Genomic DNA, 18084 nt, shown 5'->3' with positions numbered 1-18084 from the left:
CATAGTGGTATACGTGATACTGTTGACATTGATATATATACAGTGGTAAAGTTATTAATATTTTTTCATAATTTATCTTTTCAAAGTAATAGCGACATATAATACTGTTTTATAATTGATGTAGATATGCACATGGGGTCATGCACACATTGTTATGATTGAAACCCACAACGTTGTGAGTGTTTGTTATTTTTTTAAATATGAAATATGCTTCTGTGTGAAAGCTAACTCCCTAATGGTAATACGTTACTTCTGTAGCCTGACACGTCAATTATTCACACTGTCCAAAAGTGCTAATAGCTCGCTACACGGCCATTGGGTCAACGTTTTCGCATAGCGATATGCTATACGCCTGTCCCCGACCCTCTCGACAGCCAGATCTCGCTACACGGAAATGAGTGTACGTTTCCATATGTTGTAGGCCTGTTCCTGTCCCTCTCGACAGACAGACTCGCTACACGGCAATGGGTCAAAGATATGCTGTATGGGGAAATAGGTCCGATAGAGCTGGACTGGTACCCTGCTCTTCGCCTCCTAGCGGCTGCAGGCGGGAGCTCAAGCGCTCTAGGGCAGGTAAACCAGTCTAGTACAAGGCGTGGCTCCCTCTCATGATTTTTTCCGAATAACATAGACATGTGTAGTGTAATAATTTAAATTTTGGAAAGTTTAAAAACATATTTTGATAAGTATTTAAGTATTACGTATATATCACAATACTTATGTGATACAAAGATAAAGTTTGGTTACATCTTTCCAACTCTAATTATTACCATGTAACTTTCTCAAACCGACCGCGTCATACCAAAAGACATTAAAAGATGGTACTTGTTGTTACCCTGTCTGGCGCTCGGCATTAAGGGGCAAAAACAAGGACTGGTCGGCTTGGAGTCAGTGTACTGTGTCTGAGTGGGGTATTCATGTTAAACTGCGGCATGGTATCTGAGTGGACTATCACTATAAAACGGCATTAGTCCGGACTAGTACAAGCAGCCACACACACACGTGCATGCACGTCGCTATATAAGTGCAATAATCGTGGACGCGGCGTTATACCTCATTTCACCTCACCACCTCATAAACGAGACTTTGGTCAAATGTGTAGGGCTACTAATTACAACTTAATCTGAGTTACAAAGAGCATTTCTTCGTTGTAACATTTATTCAAGTGTTTGTTACCTGGGTGAGTGATTTGTTTGTCTTAGATTTTTGTTTGTTTGACATCATCAGCATCGATCCACGGGATACGATGACATGCATCAGCGAGCCTGACCACCCGATCCCGTTAGTCGACTCATACGACAAGCATGGGTTGTTGGTGACCTATTCTGACCCGGATCTTCACGGGTACCTGGGTGAATGCATACACGTCTACTGGATTAAACTAAAAGCAAGTCTAGCCAGCTCTAGCCAGCTCGGGAAAATTATTTGTTTTAATTTTAGAGGAGAGAAACGTATTTTGTAATAAAAGATTTCACAGACCTATATGCTATCTACCTTAACCATTATGATGAGCGATGTGAAAGTTCCTCCGAGATGGCTGAAAACGGAGATGCTTCACGGTGCCAGTCGTTATTCCTGGCCCCATTTCACAAAACGATTTCAGCGATAAGACGGTCGTAGCTCCCATACTTTAACATAAACTTACGGCAGTCGTAGCGCTAAGATCGCTTTGTGGAACGGGCCCCTGGTCCAAGCTATGCACACTGTATGTTTAGGCCTGTAGTCTTATACGCGGTCGGGTAGCCTTGTGGTTAAAGCGTTCGCTCATCACGCCGAAGACCCGGGTTCGATTCCCGACATGGGTACAATGTGTGAAACCCATTTCTCGTGCCCCTCGCCGTGATATTGCTGGAATATTGCTAAATGTGACGTAAAACCATACTCAATCACATAAATGTAGTCTGACACGTCAAATATTCACGCTGTCCTACACGGACACTGGGTCAAGGTTTCACGCCTTTCCCCGTGACAGATCTTGTCTCCATTGGATCATTGTCCTGGACAAACATAAACATTTTTCGTGTATAATTTACAGGTTTCTTTTTTTAAAAATATTCTCATAATTGATGTATTTCGTATGTGAGTGAGTGAGTGTGGTTTTTCGCCGCTTTTAGCAATATTCCAGCAATATCACGGCGGGGGACACCAGAAATGGGCTTCACACATTTACCCATGTCGGGATTCAAACCCGGGTCTCCGGCGTGACGAGCGAACGCTTTAACCACTTGGCTACCCGACCGCCCCTATTTCGTCTGTACACATACCACATCTATACCACTATATATGTGTGAGACAAGTTACTTTGAAATTGTTGTTTACATCTTTCAAACGATTACTCATTCCCATGTGCCCATGTAATTTGCTCAAAACCCATAACAAATAAGATATAATAAATATCTAAAAACAACATTGAAGGACTGCACCATCCTAACTCACGGGCCCAATAACGTGATCTCGTGAGACCGATGTTGCCATGGTGACTGTTTTCTGTTCAAACGACGCCATTGTTGTTGTCATCACAGTTACAAATTACGTCTCTTGTACTGTTTTCTCTTGCCCATCATTGTTCTATTCTCCATCATGTTTGCGAATGTAGCAAGCGTGTTTCACCAAGGTATATTATCAGCATTTTTTTATGTTCTGGTTTGATTGATTTAAGATTTCTTTTGCATTGCATTTCCCTTAGTATCAGCGGAAGTTTTGTTGATGGAGCCATTCTCAACCTGAGTACCATCGATATGTACGGTTACAAATACATCATTTAAGTGTGGTCTTTAGTTACCTCACGTCCATATCCTTCCAAATTTGATAACGTTGGGCCCCTAATCTTTTATCTCGTTTCTTTTGTTAACTTGATTCACTCACAGATGGATGTCTGTGGATTAATACTCCCCGCGGTTGCGTGAAACAATAAACGTATTTTATGTCTGTAATTTTATTTTGTCTGTCAGTTGAACATTTTTGTGCGCATGTATACATATTTTTGTTCTTGCTATCACAGCTCGGGATGACATGAACCGCATGCAGAGACACAGCCTGGCTCTCTCCCACCCTGACACTCCCGTCACCCTTCCAGTAGGTCATCATGTTTAGTGTTGTCAGGGAGTTGGTTGACTCTGATGTTTTCTTTGACCAAATGCCTCGTCAGTTTCTGATACATTTCAACAAAAAGGACAGTAGATCTAACATGTTTCGGTTTCCAGTTTTATTCTTCAGCATCATACTATGGTCACCGTCGTTATGTATCCAATTGGTGCTTTTACAGAACGTTTTCCTCCTCTGTTTTACCCTGATCCTCTATCCCACTCTTAGCCATAATGCTAAAGCTCACCCTTATCTTTACTAATGCTATTTTCATATCAAAGAGCTATTCATGCATGCTTTCAATTTCATTCTTTCTCAGCACATGTTCTTTCCCCGATCTAGATACCATTAATGCACTTTACAGTGGTCGAAACAACCACTTTTAACCTTTTCTCTTTCCACCATAGGACCCCACCAATCGATTCAGGTCCCACCCGCTAACAGCCCCACCCGTCATCCTAACTCCAGTTTCTGACCCATCCCTCCAGTCCTCAGCTGTCTCCCTGATCTCTGCCGAGTGTGTTGCCATTGATCTGGGCGATCCAGTACACTCCCTCAGGCTGCCTTCAGTGATTGACACAAGCAAAGTAGTAGAAATACCCTCTCCCTGTCAAGACATTGATCTAGGCGATCCCACAACACCCCAGCATCCAGTAGAATCACCCCTGCCCTGCATTGTGATTGACATTTGCGACATTGAGCTCGAGGATACACAGCAAACCCAGTCATTCGTCGGATCATGCTTCTACTCTGTGCTTAATTTCGTAAAAGGATTGTTTTCTTTCTTTTAATAACTATCCCAACATAAATACAGCAATGAACAGCAGCAGCAATGGGCATCAATTGTGATGTTCTAAAATATGATTAAACATCTTTGACTTTTTCGGATATTTTTAAGATATGATTTATTAAACTTTTGTCCAGTTGTCCCTATGTGTTCATTTGATTATATTTGTTTTGTGTTTTCATTTGTTCTTTTTATAAACTGATTGTTTCTGTTCACTCCTGCTTTGTCTTTTATTTATTTTTGTAATCACAACACCTTCCTAATAAAGTAACTATGACTTGAAATATACATTACCTACCATGTTACCCTAACAACCACTGTGACACCAATTATTCAAATACATAATACACAAAAATCCTCGATTCGAAGAATCAACACGGCCCCAAAACGCCCTCTGTGGGGTTTCGGCACAAAACTTAGAAGAGAGGGAGAAAGAGAAAGAGCGGAATACAAACTAAGTATTAAATCATTTACATGACAACATAAGTCCCTCCAATAAGTTCTTATCTCCCCTGTCGTGCATTATCTCCCTTTCTCAAGGCCACTTCTTTAGATGGTTGACGAGAGCAAAAGACGTAAATCTGAAGGTTGACAAGTTAAATGTGCGTGAATCATGGAGAATACGTTTCAGGGAAGAAGTTGGATTTGATTTTGCGAGCCAAAGGTGTAAGTGATATTGGCAAACGGGCCCAAGCAACGCTGAACGTCAGCTGAAAGCTAATGTTTTCTACGAAAATAGACACGTCCATACAATCCAATATCCCCATATATTCAAGGACTTTTCACATTGTTATGTCAGTGCCAAGGCGATTCCTTCAATACCAACACAGAACATGAAAAAAGGATTATGGTGTGTGGGTGTCCCTGTCGAAGGTTACTGGCCGAGTACATGCTGCTTGATGCAACTGTACTGCATGGTAAAAATATCTACTACATTACCATTAAATCGTAGCTCTAAGGTGTCAATGTCCTTTGCATTTGCTAAAAAGTACCTAAACTAGTGTATGTATGATTGTTCTGCAATTGGATGAATTTTCACTGTGCAATATACCTATAGACTTGTACATGGTATGAGGTTGTAAAACATAACATTTTATTAACCCTACATCATTGTGTTATGCTACTTAAACTTTTGGATATGGAATGAGCTGTTTTTATTCATTTTTAATTTAACAATTGGTGAACAATGTATCTGTTTCAGGGAAGGTGAATCCTGCGACCCTGGTGCTGCTGTCCCTTATGCCTTAGTTGACATCTCAGAAAAGAAACTTGATGGATTACATGCATCTACTTCAAAGGAATGCAAGTGGAACCAGCCCAGAAAACGAGCCTAGTTAAATTACGTGATAAGACAATCACAAAGCACAAGTGGACAGAACATAAAAAGATACCAACGATTTCAAAGCAAGATGCTATTTATGCAAGTTGTATATCAACTGTCAACCAATAAATGTGGATAGATTTTGCTGCAAAATTTTGTGAAAGTGCTCAACATGCAGGCAGGAGAAATTCATTTGAAACTAAACCATACATATTAAATCCAAATACAAGGACAAATGGCTTTTTCCCTGATGAAGTGATGTGATTTATTCACGTGGACTCTTAAAGACTGTCATGTGGAAGGGATACACTTTGATTCAAAGTACTGGGAGGGTTGCATCAATACACTGAATGACTTTTATATCAAAGCCATTCTGCCAGAGCTTTTCTTAACTCTGTGTGAAACGAGGGAGGCAGTTGTATCCTGTGTAATTAATCCTTCTGTCTTTTCCCTTTCCAGTCAGATTTCATGTTTGCGAAAGGAACGCTGTTATGAAAGATGAAGAAGGTTCTTATGATATTAAAAGTTTCAACACCTGTCTAAAACCTTACGACTGTTTGTCTTTTCTATCACCTGCTGTTATCGTTTAGTAGACAGTTGTAGAATTCAGTCCCCAGCTGTGACATACCAGAAGATTTTATTTAACGTAATGGTTGGTACATCAATGTACATGCTGTTTCTCTCCTTGGTGCTGGCATTGAAAGGGATAAAGAAGGGACTGGTTCGCTCAGTCTGTATGTGTCCCAAGTGTGTGAGTGGGGTATCTATGTTCAACTGCGACATGGTGTCTCAGGGTCTCATAATTTATCAATTTTATCTCTCAATGTCTGAAGGATGAAAATAGCCTGTTCACACTTGTTTACAAGATGATTTGTGTCATGATCTTCAATTTATCCACAATAGTCATGCATGACAACTGAAGTTTCCTGAGGACTTGATATTAATCTGCTGATGGTCAGACACAGAATGTTCACTCCCATTGTCACTGCCCCTCATCTTGCTCAGCTACTGGTGCTTGGGCCTCCCTTTGTATGGTATTTTCATCGGAGTTGGAATCAACTGAAAATTTATAAGATAAAAAATAAAATAATAACTATGATGACAACAATTGCAATCAGATACTTGATGTCCATTCTCAGGATAAACATTAGTAATAGATGTAATTTCAGATTGCTCATGTTGATTACAATCATGTATTTTCTCTATACAAGTAAACAAACTCCGAATAATACATTTTCTACATTTTGAAGTTTCTAAAAATATTTAAATACTTCTAATATTATTCTCTAATTCTGGTTGATTTTTTTTAACAATATCGTAATGATTATCATTTTGAAAAGTATTTGGTCTTTTAGGGGCATCCATGCATCATTAAATAACACTAACTCTAAGCCTCAGTAATATATTGTTTATGCAGACTTTACCTGATGCGTGTTGAACGTTTTCCCCCGAAAATGGATGGTATTAAACACGGTCTGAAATGACCGTCCTTGAAGTGTTCCGAACATTGGCGCTGGGTGGTGGTGTGTCTGTAATCACTTTTGAACAAATTGAGCCGTCGAATCCACACTCTCTTAAGTGATTAATTCGCTGGAAATCTATGCAATGGCATCTACCTCGTCCATCTAGTCCCTTCCCTCTATAATTTGAGTGGATGCATCAATGTCTGAAGGATGAAAATAGCCTGTTCACACTTGTTTTCAAGATGATTTGTGGCATGCTCTTCAATTTACCCACAATAGTCATGCATGACAGTGCATTAATGCCGCAGTTTCGTTCTCGTTTCGTTCTTTTTCCAAAACCTCTCCGGAAGTCAACGTCAAGCGCGTGATAGGGCCGTTTTATCTCTGTTTTCGAAAGAGTTCGCAAAGGGGGATAATAAATAAGGGGGAGATAAGAACATCTTGGAAAGGACTGTATTTCAGGAAAAGTTAGCTCTACACATTATTTCTTCAGTAGTCAAAGAAGTGGGCGTAAAATATCCTTAGGCATTTAAAAAATGCTTGATATTGTTCACAAATAGACTCCATATGACGTTAATCCCCAAAATAGAAAAACTCTTTAAAAAGAACGAAAAAGATTGCGTAGATCAATGTTCATGATGCCAATCACTAGATCAATCACAACAATCCCCCGAGATTGCTTTGTGGAACGGGCCCCTGGTCCAAGCAAATCATACTGTGTGTTTAGTCCTGTAGTCTTGACACGTCAAATATTCACGCTGTCTCACACGGAAACTGAGTCTACGTTTCCCGCCTTTTCCCCTTGACAGATCTTGTCTCCCTTTGATCACTATCCAGGACAAACATAAACGTTTTCCGTGTAATACTTTATAGGTTTCTTTTAACAGATATTCTCACAAAAATGTATGTATCTCGTATGTGTGTTTGTTGTTTAACGCCGCCCTCAGCAATAATCCGGCGATATGACGGCGCTCTGTAAATAATCGAGTCTAGACCACACAATCCAGTGATTGACATCATGAGCACTATATATGTGTGAGACAGTGATAAAGTTTCTTTTAAAATGTTGTTTACGTTTTTCCAACGATTACTCATTCCCATGTGCCCATGTAATTTGCTCAAAACCCATAACAAATAAGATATAATAAATATCTAAAAACAACATTGAAGGACTGCACCTCCCTAACTCACGGGCCCAATAACGTGATCTCGTGAGACCGATGTCGCCATGGTGACTGTTTTCAGTTCAAACGACGCCATTGTTGTTGTCATCACAGTTACAAATTACGTCTCTTGTACTGTTTTCTCTTGCCCATCATTGTTCTATTCTCCATCATGTTTGCGAATGTTGCAAGCGTGTTTCACCAAGGTATATTGTCTGTATTTTTTATGTTCTAGTTTGATTGATTTAAGATTTCTTTTGCTTTGCCATTTCCCTTATTATCAGCGGAAGTTTTGTTGATGGGGCCATTCTCGACCTGAGTACCATCGATATGTACGGTCGCAAATACATCATATTAGTGTGATCTTTGGTTACCTCACGTCCACATCCTTCCAAATTTGATAACGTTGGGCCCCTAATCTTTTATCTCGTTGCTTTTGTTAACTTGATTCACTCACAGATATGTCAACAGAAGGCCACAAAAACAAGGCTCAAATTCTAAACCCCTGGATGTCTGTGGGTTAATACTCCCCACGGTTGCGTGAAACAATGAACGTATTTTATTTCTGTGATTTTATTTTGTCTGTCAGTTGATCATTTGTGTGCGCATGTATACATATTTTTGTTCTCGCTATCACAGCTCGGGATGAGTTGAACCGCATGCAGAGACACAGCCTGGCTCTCTCCCACCCTGACACTCCCGTCACCCTTCCAGTAGGTCATCATGTTTAGTGTTGTCAGGGAGTTGGTTGACTCTGATGTTTTCTTTGACCAAATGCCTCGTCAGTTTCTGATACATTTCAACAAAAAGGACAGTAGATCTAACATGTTTCGGTTTCCAGTTTTATTCTTGAGAATCATACTATGGTCACCGTCGTTATGTATCCAATGGGTGCTTTTATAGAAGGTTTTCCTCCTCTGTTTTACCCTGTTCTTTTATCCCACTCTTAGCCATAATGCTAAAGCTAACTCTTATCTTTGACTAATGCCATTTTCAAAACGCTAAACAAAATTATGGTCAATCATATCAAAGAGCTATTCATGCATGCTTTCAATTTCTTTCTTTCTCAGTACGTTCTTTCTCTGATCTTGATACCATTAATGCACTTTACTTGCTCCGAAAAAAACACTTTTAACCTTTTCTCTTTCCACCATAGGACCCCACCAATCGATTCAGCTCCCACCCGCTAACAGCCCCACCCGTCACCCGAACTCCTGTTTCCGACCCATCCCTCCAGTCCTCAGCTGTGTCCCTGATCTCTGCCGAGTGTGTAGCCATTGATCTGGGCGATCCAGTACACTCCCTCAGGCTGCCCTCAGTGATTGACACAAGCAAAGTAGTAGAAATACCCTCTCCATGTCAAGACATTGATCTAGGCGATCCCACAACATCCCAGCACCCAGTAGAATCACCCCTGCCCTGCATTGTGATTGACATTAGCGACATTGAGCTCGAGGATACACAGCAAACCCAGTCATTCGTCGGATCATGCTTCTACTCTGTGCTTAATTTCGTAAAAGGATTGTTTTCTTTCTTTTAATAACTATCCCAACATAAATACAGCAATGAACAGCAGCAGCAATGGACATAAATTGTGATGTTCTAAAATATGTTTAGACTATTTCGGATATTTTTAAGATATGATTTATTAAACTTTTGTCCAGTTGTCCCTATGTGTTCATTTGATTATGTTTGTTTTGTGTTTTCATTTGGGGTTTTTATAAACTGTTTGTTTCTGTTCACTCTTGCCTTGTCTTTTTTTATTTTTTGTAATTACAACACCTTCCTAATAAAGTAACTATGACTTGAAATATACATTACCTACCATGTTACCCTAACAACCACTGTGACACCAATTATTCAAATACATAATACACAAAAATCCTTGATTCAAAGAATCAACACGGCCCCAAAACGCCCTCTGTGGGACATCGGCACAAAACTTAGGAGAGAGGGAGAAAGAGCGGAATAAAAAATACAGTATGGCACATTAAATCATTTACATGACAACATGTATCTTCACGCTGTCGAAAGAATTAAATGTCCTACATGGACGTATTCCGGTACATTTTGAAACAATAATGTCAACATTTCAAAATAAAATAGGAAAATTAAAGATACTACACATGTACTTCTTCCTATAACAAAGCCAGCGGGAGTTTCGGGTAAGAAAAGAGGTCCACAGCAACCTATGTTTGCCGTAACCGGTGACTAAATACATGGGTGGTCAGGTGACTTGGTTGAATACTTGCCATGGTATTGATGCTCGTGATGTCAGTCAATGGTCTGACCCAGATTCCATTGTTTACAAACTATCGTCATATAACTGGATTATTACCGAGTGGGGCGTTAAACAAACATTATTCCCTTACAATATTTCAGGAAGGTTAACTCTAACCTATTATTTATTCAGTAGTCAAAGAAGTAGGCGTAAAATACCCTTAGGCATTTTCGTACTCTTGGAGCGAAATATGAAATGGGTGGAATTCACGGCGTCTTTAAAAAAATGTTTGATATTGTTTACAAATAAACTCCATATGTCGTTAATCCCTAAAAATAGAAACACACTTTAAATAGAAAGACAAAGCATGTATTTCCCATCTAATTATCCATAATTCCCATTGTCCCAAATAATCGACTCAAGACGTTGAAGATGGCGAAGAAATGAATCTGTAGGTAAGGGGCTGATATGCATCTGAAGACTAGAAAAAGAGGAGAGGAGTATGTGCCATTCACTATTGACCCCAGTCTCAACAATTGAAAACCCTCCAGCCCTTTTCGAAATGCGAGATTTTAGCAGTCATGCTTTAGTGCACATCTGCTTTTAAAGAAGAAAGATATCCTTTAATACTCCTTGTCAGCTACACTATTGATAAAGCGGCGCCAGCCCTAACTCATTCACTCACACAAAATATACGCGAGAGCAGTAAGAGTCGCTTCAGACATTGCGCAGTCACAATAGCAACAACGGTCTTCAGAGTAACGAGTAAACGATTTAGCTGCCGGGTCACTGCTCCCGCTGAGACCCGCGTACATCTATGTATATTTACACCTTGTGAACGTGGTATACACACATATAAAAAAATAACTTCTACATTTCGCTAAGGGACACCATTAGCTTCACACGTTGAACGACCCGCTGGGGATTCCGGGTTCGAGTAGGTCCCCAGCAACCTATGCATGTCCTCAGAGGCGATTTAATATTGTTCGGGTCATCGTAACCAGACGGATTGGTGGATCGTTGCTCATAATGTCAACCACTGGTTTGTCTGGCCCAGACGCGGATGCCGATCTCTGTTAAGTTACATTCCGGATTTCGCAATGCAGTTTGTTTGTTTGTTGTTTGACGCCGCACTCAGCAATATTCCAGCTATATGACGGCGGTCTGTAAATAATCTAGACCAGACCAGACATCCAGTGAGTGATATCATGAGCATCGACATACGCGACTGGAATACGATGACATGCATCAACCAAGTCAGCGAACCTGACCACCCGATCCCGAGAGTCGCCTCGTACGACAAGCATGGGTTGCTGAAGACCAATTCTTACACGGATCGACCGCCTCCGTGGTCTAGTGGTTGAGCGTCCGCCCGGAGAGCCGAAGGTCCGTGTTCGATACCCGGCCGCGTCATACCAAAAGACGTTTAAAGATGGTACTTGTTGTTACACTGTCTGGGGCTCGGCTTTAAGGGGCTAAAACAAAGACTGGTCGGCTCGGAGTCAGTATACTATGTCTGAGTGGGGTATTCATGTTAAACTGCGGCATGGTATCTCAGTGAGCTAGCAGTCCGGACTAGTACAAGCAACCACACAAACACACACACGTACATGCACGTCGCTATATAAGTGCAACAATCTTGGACGCGACGTTAAACCCAATTTCACCTCACCTCTTACCCGATCTTCACAGGTCGCATGTGATTTGTAGCCAGATACATATACTCATATCAAATGTATCTTGTTGAAAAATAAACAGTCCTACGAAAATACTTCCAAAACGTTGAATAAGCTTGCGTTCAAGAAGGAAACAAAAGATAATTGTACAAACTAACATGAATCTAAAAATCCATACCGTATTTGCCGTATTAAGCGCCGCACGAACAACCTAAAGACCTATCTAAGCGACCCCAACCGAGACTGAACATTGATAAGATATTTACAGAAAACAGCTGTGTAAAAGGGAATATTGTTCCCTGGTAACCTCTATCGAAAACGTTCAGTTTCATTGACTTTTGAAATAGGTTTGTTCACTCATTCTCTGACCACAAAGTTAATTCGTTGTTAGTGGTTTTAACAAGCGGTACCCTTTGTAAATTTTCTAACCGCCCGGGCTCTTATTACGGCGAATAGGGTAACCTGAGATCATTGGACTGACCACCCTTAATACATTCGTGACCAACTCGTGTTATTCCGGGACAAGCAGGTTACGGAAAGGGGCGAGTGGTGACGAATGCCCCTTAATAAAGCGCTCGTAAAATCTGAGAAATGGCACCGTTTTTATTTTATGATTGATTCATGTGTAAAAGTTTTACATTCAATAACTTAAAAACATATTTGTCAGCGTTACTGTAACTTTAATAAAATCTCAGCAGGCGTTTTATAGATGTTTACTCGGTACATCCAGATAAAATAACAGCTTACTGTGCGCGATATAAGATGTCAAGTAATTAATCAAATAGCCTTCACTGTGTGTGACAACGCGAAGCAACGACGGAGATAAAGCCTTTTAGGTTTTAAAAAAACAAACAGGAAGACTTGATCGGTTAGGAATTTATATCTTGCTGTAAGTCTGACAAACCTACGCTCACAGTCGAAAATGGAGCGCATTTTAACGTAAGCAAGGGAGAATATCACCATTTACAAATACTAACGACAGTCGGCAATAATCCGGCTATATATATCACGGTGGTCTGTGAATAATCAAATCGTGACCAGTATAAGTGGTTATGAGCACGCCTAGACTGTCAGGGTACGATGACATGCAATCTGGCCATACGTTCAGTTTTAACTTTGGATACAAGGGACCTAGATATTATATATTCCGGAATCACAACGGGATGTAAAATAATAGAATCCCATAAACACGTTATTGTCCTGACCAAAGTTCATAACTGGTGAACCCTCTGGCACGTAGAGGATGTGATGAGCAAGGTCAGGATCCTTCGTGTTTTTTTGTTTATTTTTATTTTTTATTTTTTTTATTGGGGGGGGGGGGTACTGCGGTCTGTTGATAATCGAGTCTGGACCAGGCAATCCAGTGATTGATACCAGGGTATTATAAGAAGTAACTCTAAACTTTCTCAAACTGAATGAAATGAGACCACAAAACACTCTATAATATTGCAGTAACATGCAAGACCTGACCTTTATTATTTTCACTAGTACGAATATATAGAGGATTCATCACGAGTGTTTTTTAATATGGGAAATATCAACCGAGTCTTAGTATTGAGGACGACTATTGGACCCATGTTGACCAGAGAACAGTACCGTTTGGATTAACGGGGTTTCATTATAAACAGGTAAGCCTTTCTCATTATTCGTGTGAATTCACACACATACACGATGGCTTATACTTGTCATATAGAAAAAAACAAAAACACATCGTGATATTCAATCATATGTCACCTAATCCGACATGAGTAGACCAAGGGAACATTGATTCAAACATTAGGCATGTATAACGCTACATTTATAGCCATTACAAATAACACATGATTATGAAGAAGTCATACGAAGGCACATCGGCAAAGGAAACTTGAGAAAGACTTTTCAAATGATATTAAAGATTGTTCTGAATTTGGGCATATATATTACGTCATATTGATACGCGCACCTGCCATATTGTAAATTACGCACGTATCTCATTAAACAAAGGTATTTTAATTTTATAGACTCAATGAATGCGTGATAAGTTGGCATTTCGCTTCACGGTGAATCACGACGTGATTTCGCTACACGGTTACTGCACTGATAAGAGATAAATTACGCGTAATACGATAGGCGAGTCTACTGTCTAGAGCCACTCAAAATTGTAATATCGCTGTTGCAGAGTTATTTCGATAAGAATTGCAATGATACAAAGTTACATTCAATATATACAATTCCCACTGTCACTGACGTACGTTGTTGTTGAATAAACGTCACACTTCGTAATATGCATGACACATGAGGCAGCCCGGTGCATGCCCTCAATGATTGCCCAAGCACTTCAATGTTCCACTGCGCATGTCCGGAAATGACTGCTCAGCCCTCTGAGAAACAGTTAACCACGAACATGCAAAGAAAAGTGGTTAAATAACTTAATTAAGCAGGTTTGGGGCTTGCTGATTGCCAAAATGTCAGCGGATATTCTTCGTAGGAACCCTCAGGATGACTTTGAGCTTATCCAGAGAGTCGGAAGCGGAACATACGGGGATGTATACAAGGTTGTATGGCAAACTTGACATGAATATTTGACACAAATATTGAATAATTTCCTCCTGTTTCCCCCATGTAAACATGGTCATTTAACTTGATGTTATGTCGAAAATAGGCGTGTGTGTGGCAAGTGTTATGCCCGGTAATACGTGTATCCCTTTTTCTAACAAATATGTCGGAAATGTATAATACTCCTTTCGCTGGAGCAGACGAGAGGATCCACAAAGGTAAGAACTCCATCCCAAATGTCACAACTGTCAGTGGTATTTCATTTACCTGAGTTAAACTTTGGATTTGTTTTTCATTACTGTGTCAGAATAAGGAGTATCGCTTATAGTCTTTTGGGGGATTGGGTAGGCTGGCTGTTTTGAAACTGTTATCTGAGCAAATTCTCAAGGCTGACAGGCCGCCAGGTGTTCGTGTAACAGAACGTTTTGGTGGATTGTCAACAACAGTCAATTTGAAATCATGTAAATTTTTCAAATATTTGACGTTTAATTCAGAAACTGTCAAGCAATTTTGAACAATTAACCTTGCCAAAGAAACATGGAACAGTGACATATATATTTATGATATTTGGATGAATAGTCATATTAAACTCTCACTACATTGTTAACATGGTTTCGTTTCCTGTTACAAGTAGATATTTAAGACTACAAAGGAAACGTTTGTTCTATTTGAACTCATTAAGACAAATATTACTATTATTACTGTTTAGGAATAACAGTGGAAGATATTTGTTATTGATAACATACAACACAATGAGCACTCATGCTAAAGTGTTGGTACATTGATATCATGATTTATAGTCATGATAGTAAAACAAATGTTAATGTGTTTTTCTAAAGAAGTTATTTGTTGTTAATGTATGGTACAAGTTAGCAGTTGGTTAGTATTATCATGATACTAAATAGTAATCAGCACACCCAATAGGTTTTGATTGTAATAGGGAGTGCCTGTTTCGCATCATAATTGTTCTCCCCATGATGTTGTTGGAATATTTACGAAACAAATGAGCATGAAATCCTTTTTGTTCCCACAATCATCATGTTATTCATTCATGGAAAAGGTGTGTGGAATTCTGTAAGATTTCTTACTGTTACATCACTATTTATAAGTTTACACAAAAGTCAAGTTTTTTTTGTCATAACCCTAATGTTATAATGTTAAAATTTTAAGAAAACTGTAGGGGGTATCAATCTAGATCCAAATGCTGTGGCAGCAAACCTTACAGACCCCCCCCCCCCCCCCCCCCCCCCTCCTTCCTCCTTAATTTCGAACACATTCCATGTGTGTCCAGATGCATGTACTCTGTTACTCATGAACAATCCTCACATAACACTGAGTCATGTTGTGATCACTCATGCATGTTAACATTATTGTTATGTATACAATCTGTTTTCAGTGAAGATTGATTACATAAACATTGGTAATGTGTACATGTAGGTGTAATATTATACTAATAGCTAATGTACGGGTTTTTTTAATTTATTGACAATAGTAAGATTTTGTTTCTTTTTTCTTTAACATGTTGAAACAAAATGTAAATGTAACAAGAAAAAAAAAAATTATTTAGGTGATTTCCAAATGCTAAGCAGAAATGTATTTTTACTCTGATCAGTTATATGACTTTTGTTCAGCTTTTTATCAGCATCATCGATGACTATCAAAACATTTGTCTTGCTTCTTATTGTTAGCATGGTTCATAACCATGGTACCAACGGTTGGTTTGGTTTGTTGTTTTAAGCCCGACTTAGCAATATTCCAGCTATATGACTGCGGTCTGTAAATAATCGAGTCTGGACCAGACAATCCATTGATTGATATCATGAGCATGGATCTACACAATTGGGATCGATGACATGCATCAAACCAAGTCAGCGAGCCTGACCACCCGATCCTGTTAGTCGCCTTTTACGACAAGCATAGTCGCCTTTTACAGCAAGCATGGGTTGCTGAAGACCTATGGAATACTAATATGAATAATAATAATAATAATGATAATATTAAGGCTGATGAAGATGATGATGTAGGCTACTAGGTAATCACAAACAAGACTAGTGAATGTCTGATGATATTGATGTAAAATTCAGGTACTGACATCTTTGTCACATGTATCAAACATGATATTATCATGATAATATATATTATTATCTGAGAAGTAACATTTGGTTGTAAACTTCCTTCTTTTCACCATGGATACCTAGGGCTCCAGATAAAGGCTGTATTGGTGAATTTACGGATGAAAATATGCATGATATGGTGGGGGATCATTTAGAAAACGTATCGGATACGCATAACAGCATCCATGTATGGTCTAACATTCATTTATAGACGTTATCCCAAAATACCATGTCAACAAAACCGGACTGAAGTTCTCAAATTATTCATGTAATTACACTGCCTGGTTACAAAAAGTGTTCATTGTATGTCTGGACCTATACTTGTAACCTATTTTAATAATTTCATTTAATATTGTTTTCATTAATTGCGGCGATATCGTGTGTGAAGTGATCGGTAGATCGTGCAACTCACTGGATTTACGGCCACCATGGTCAGATAACTGTTATTGACGACTGGAAACAGACAAGTTGACATGGATACATATATCATAAATGCCATATTTTGACTTGGGAGCCTCAGTGATGTTCCATATATAAAAAAATTATCCGGTAATAGCGATCAATAATACCAACGTTAGTGCCACACTTATAGTTATTATTATTTTAAATATATATAGTATAGCTGCAACTAAAATAACCCCGAGATTGGAATATATTATTCCTGATAAATAGTAGTTTGAGGTACAATTCAACCGATCACTACATCAAAATTCTTTAGTCTTATATTTATTGGGTAATCTTTAACCGAATCACAAGTAGATTGTGAGAAAACGTGTGTACAGCTGATTTCTGTTTCTGGCTTAGTTTACGAGAAAATACCACACAATAATCTCTGCTTATAAAACAATTTCTAGTAGAACTGGAAATACAATTTAGATGGTAAATCATCATGTCTAGTGATGTTTTATCTCAAATTTCAAGTTTGTTTTCACTAAGTTTGTTATCAACTGTTCGTTTACCTTAATGTGCTGAAGGGATATGATGTAAAAGATTTCTGCCCATAATACTCAATATTGATTCCAAAAAAAGTACTGAATATCCTAGAGGTGGTGCGCATTATACAATAGACATACATGTTCAACAAAAAAGGTATTATTTTTTGTTTATTGACGTGTTTACACTAGAGTAGCACTGCGCTGGTGCATATACAAGATTAATCCATTAAGTTCCATTCAGTGCTCTAACTCTAAATGTACTCTTTAGTTTTGCCAGTATATTCCTATATTACAATAATAAGGAGTACGTACTCCTGATGCTGACAATTTATATGGTGCCCTGGATATCTACTATGAAATATTGAATCATACACATAATAAATTGATGATGTGATATTAAGTTGCTAATACAATGCATTATTTAATCTGGAATTATTCAACATGTTCAAGTGTAGTTCAGCAAGTAGGTGTAACTTGTAAAGCCCACTTTTGGTGACCCACTGTAAACTTGCTGCCATGAAATTATGAAACCATCTTAACTCTCTCCATGCCCACAATTTCTTAATCACAAAGACCACTGAGTGTGCAATGCTTGGTATTTGGTGTAATATCTATACCGTATTCGACGTAATAAGCGCCCCTCTTTAATAAGCGCCCACGGCGATATTTGCTAATATATTGGTAAGTGAACAATCACAATTAGCACCCCTTCCGATTGATCACAAGACTTATTCATTCGTGTATAATACGCACTCGTGTGTTATATGCACCCTTAATTATGGGCA

At 39.0% G+C, this 18084-nt stretch overlaps 3 protein-coding genes across 11 annotated transcripts in view; all 3 read left to right on the top strand.

Moving 5' to 3' along the window:
* Positions 1 to 2580: 2580 nt before the first annotated feature.
* LOC139442053 (uncharacterized) lies at positions 2581 to 3875 on the top strand. Its single transcript, XM_071222838.1, has 3 exons — positions 2581 to 2614; positions 3002 to 3075; positions 3492 to 3875. Exons 1-3 carry the CDS (start codon positions 2581 to 2583, stop codon positions 3873 to 3875), a joined length of 492 nt encoding a protein of 163 aa, XP_071078939.1.
* Positions 3876 to 7990: 4115 nt separating this feature from the next.
* On the top strand, positions 7991 to 9358 carry LOC139442052 (uncharacterized). Its single transcript, XM_071222836.1, has 3 exons — positions 7991 to 8024; positions 8458 to 8531; positions 8975 to 9358. Exons 1-3 carry the CDS (start codon positions 7991 to 7993, stop codon positions 9356 to 9358), a joined length of 492 nt encoding a protein of 163 aa, XP_071078937.1.
* Positions 9359 to 14059: 4701 nt separating this feature from the next.
* The window catches only part of LOC139444189 (mitogen-activated protein kinase kinase kinase kinase 5-like), a 106408-nt gene continuing 102383 nt past the window's right edge, over positions 14060 to 18084 (top strand). For all 9 annotated transcript variants that reach the window (XM_071225098.1, XM_071225096.1, XM_071225099.1 and 6 more), the window contains exon 1: positions 14060 to 14249. In XM_071225098.1, coding sequence (XP_071081199.1) covers positions 14160 to 14249 — 90 coding nt within the window. In that variant the 5' untranslated portion in view covers positions 14060 to 14159. The remainder of the gene's footprint in view (positions 14250 to 18084) is intronic.

This window comes from Haliotis cracherodii, unplaced genomic scaffold (genome assembly GCF_022045235.1).
Source record: "Haliotis cracherodii isolate W230 unplaced genomic scaffold, xgHalCrac1.p SCAF_5, whole genome shotgun sequence".
NCBI lineage: Eukaryota > Metazoa > Mollusca > Gastropoda > Lepetellida > Haliotidae > Haliotis > Haliotis cracherodii.
Note: the sequence above shows the minus strand (reverse complement) of the source record. Positions and strands in the feature narration are given on the sequence as shown.

Excerpts from the sequence above, each read along its gene's own strand:
- LOC139442053 (XM_071222838.1), top strand. The coding sequence starts at position 2,581 with ATGTTTGCGAATGTAGCAAGCGTGTTTCACCAAG. Across the intron at positions 2,615-3,001 it reads AGCAAGCGTGTTTCACCAAG|CTCGGGATGACATGAACCGC; the intron begins GTATATTATCAG and ends TTGCTATCACAG. Across the intron at positions 3,076-3,491 it reads ACACTCCCGTCACCCTTCCA|GACCCCACCAATCGATTCAG; the intron begins GTAGGTCATCAT and ends TTTCCACCATAG.
- LOC139442052 (XM_071222836.1), top strand. The coding sequence starts at position 7,991 with ATGTTTGCGAATGTTGCAAGCGTGTTTCACCAAG. Across the intron at positions 8,025-8,457 it reads TGCAAGCGTGTTTCACCAAG|CTCGGGATGAGTTGAACCGC; the intron begins GTATATTGTCTG and ends TCGCTATCACAG. Across the intron at positions 8,532-8,974 it reads ACACTCCCGTCACCCTTCCA|GACCCCACCAATCGATTCAG; the intron begins GTAGGTCATCAT and ends TTTCCACCATAG.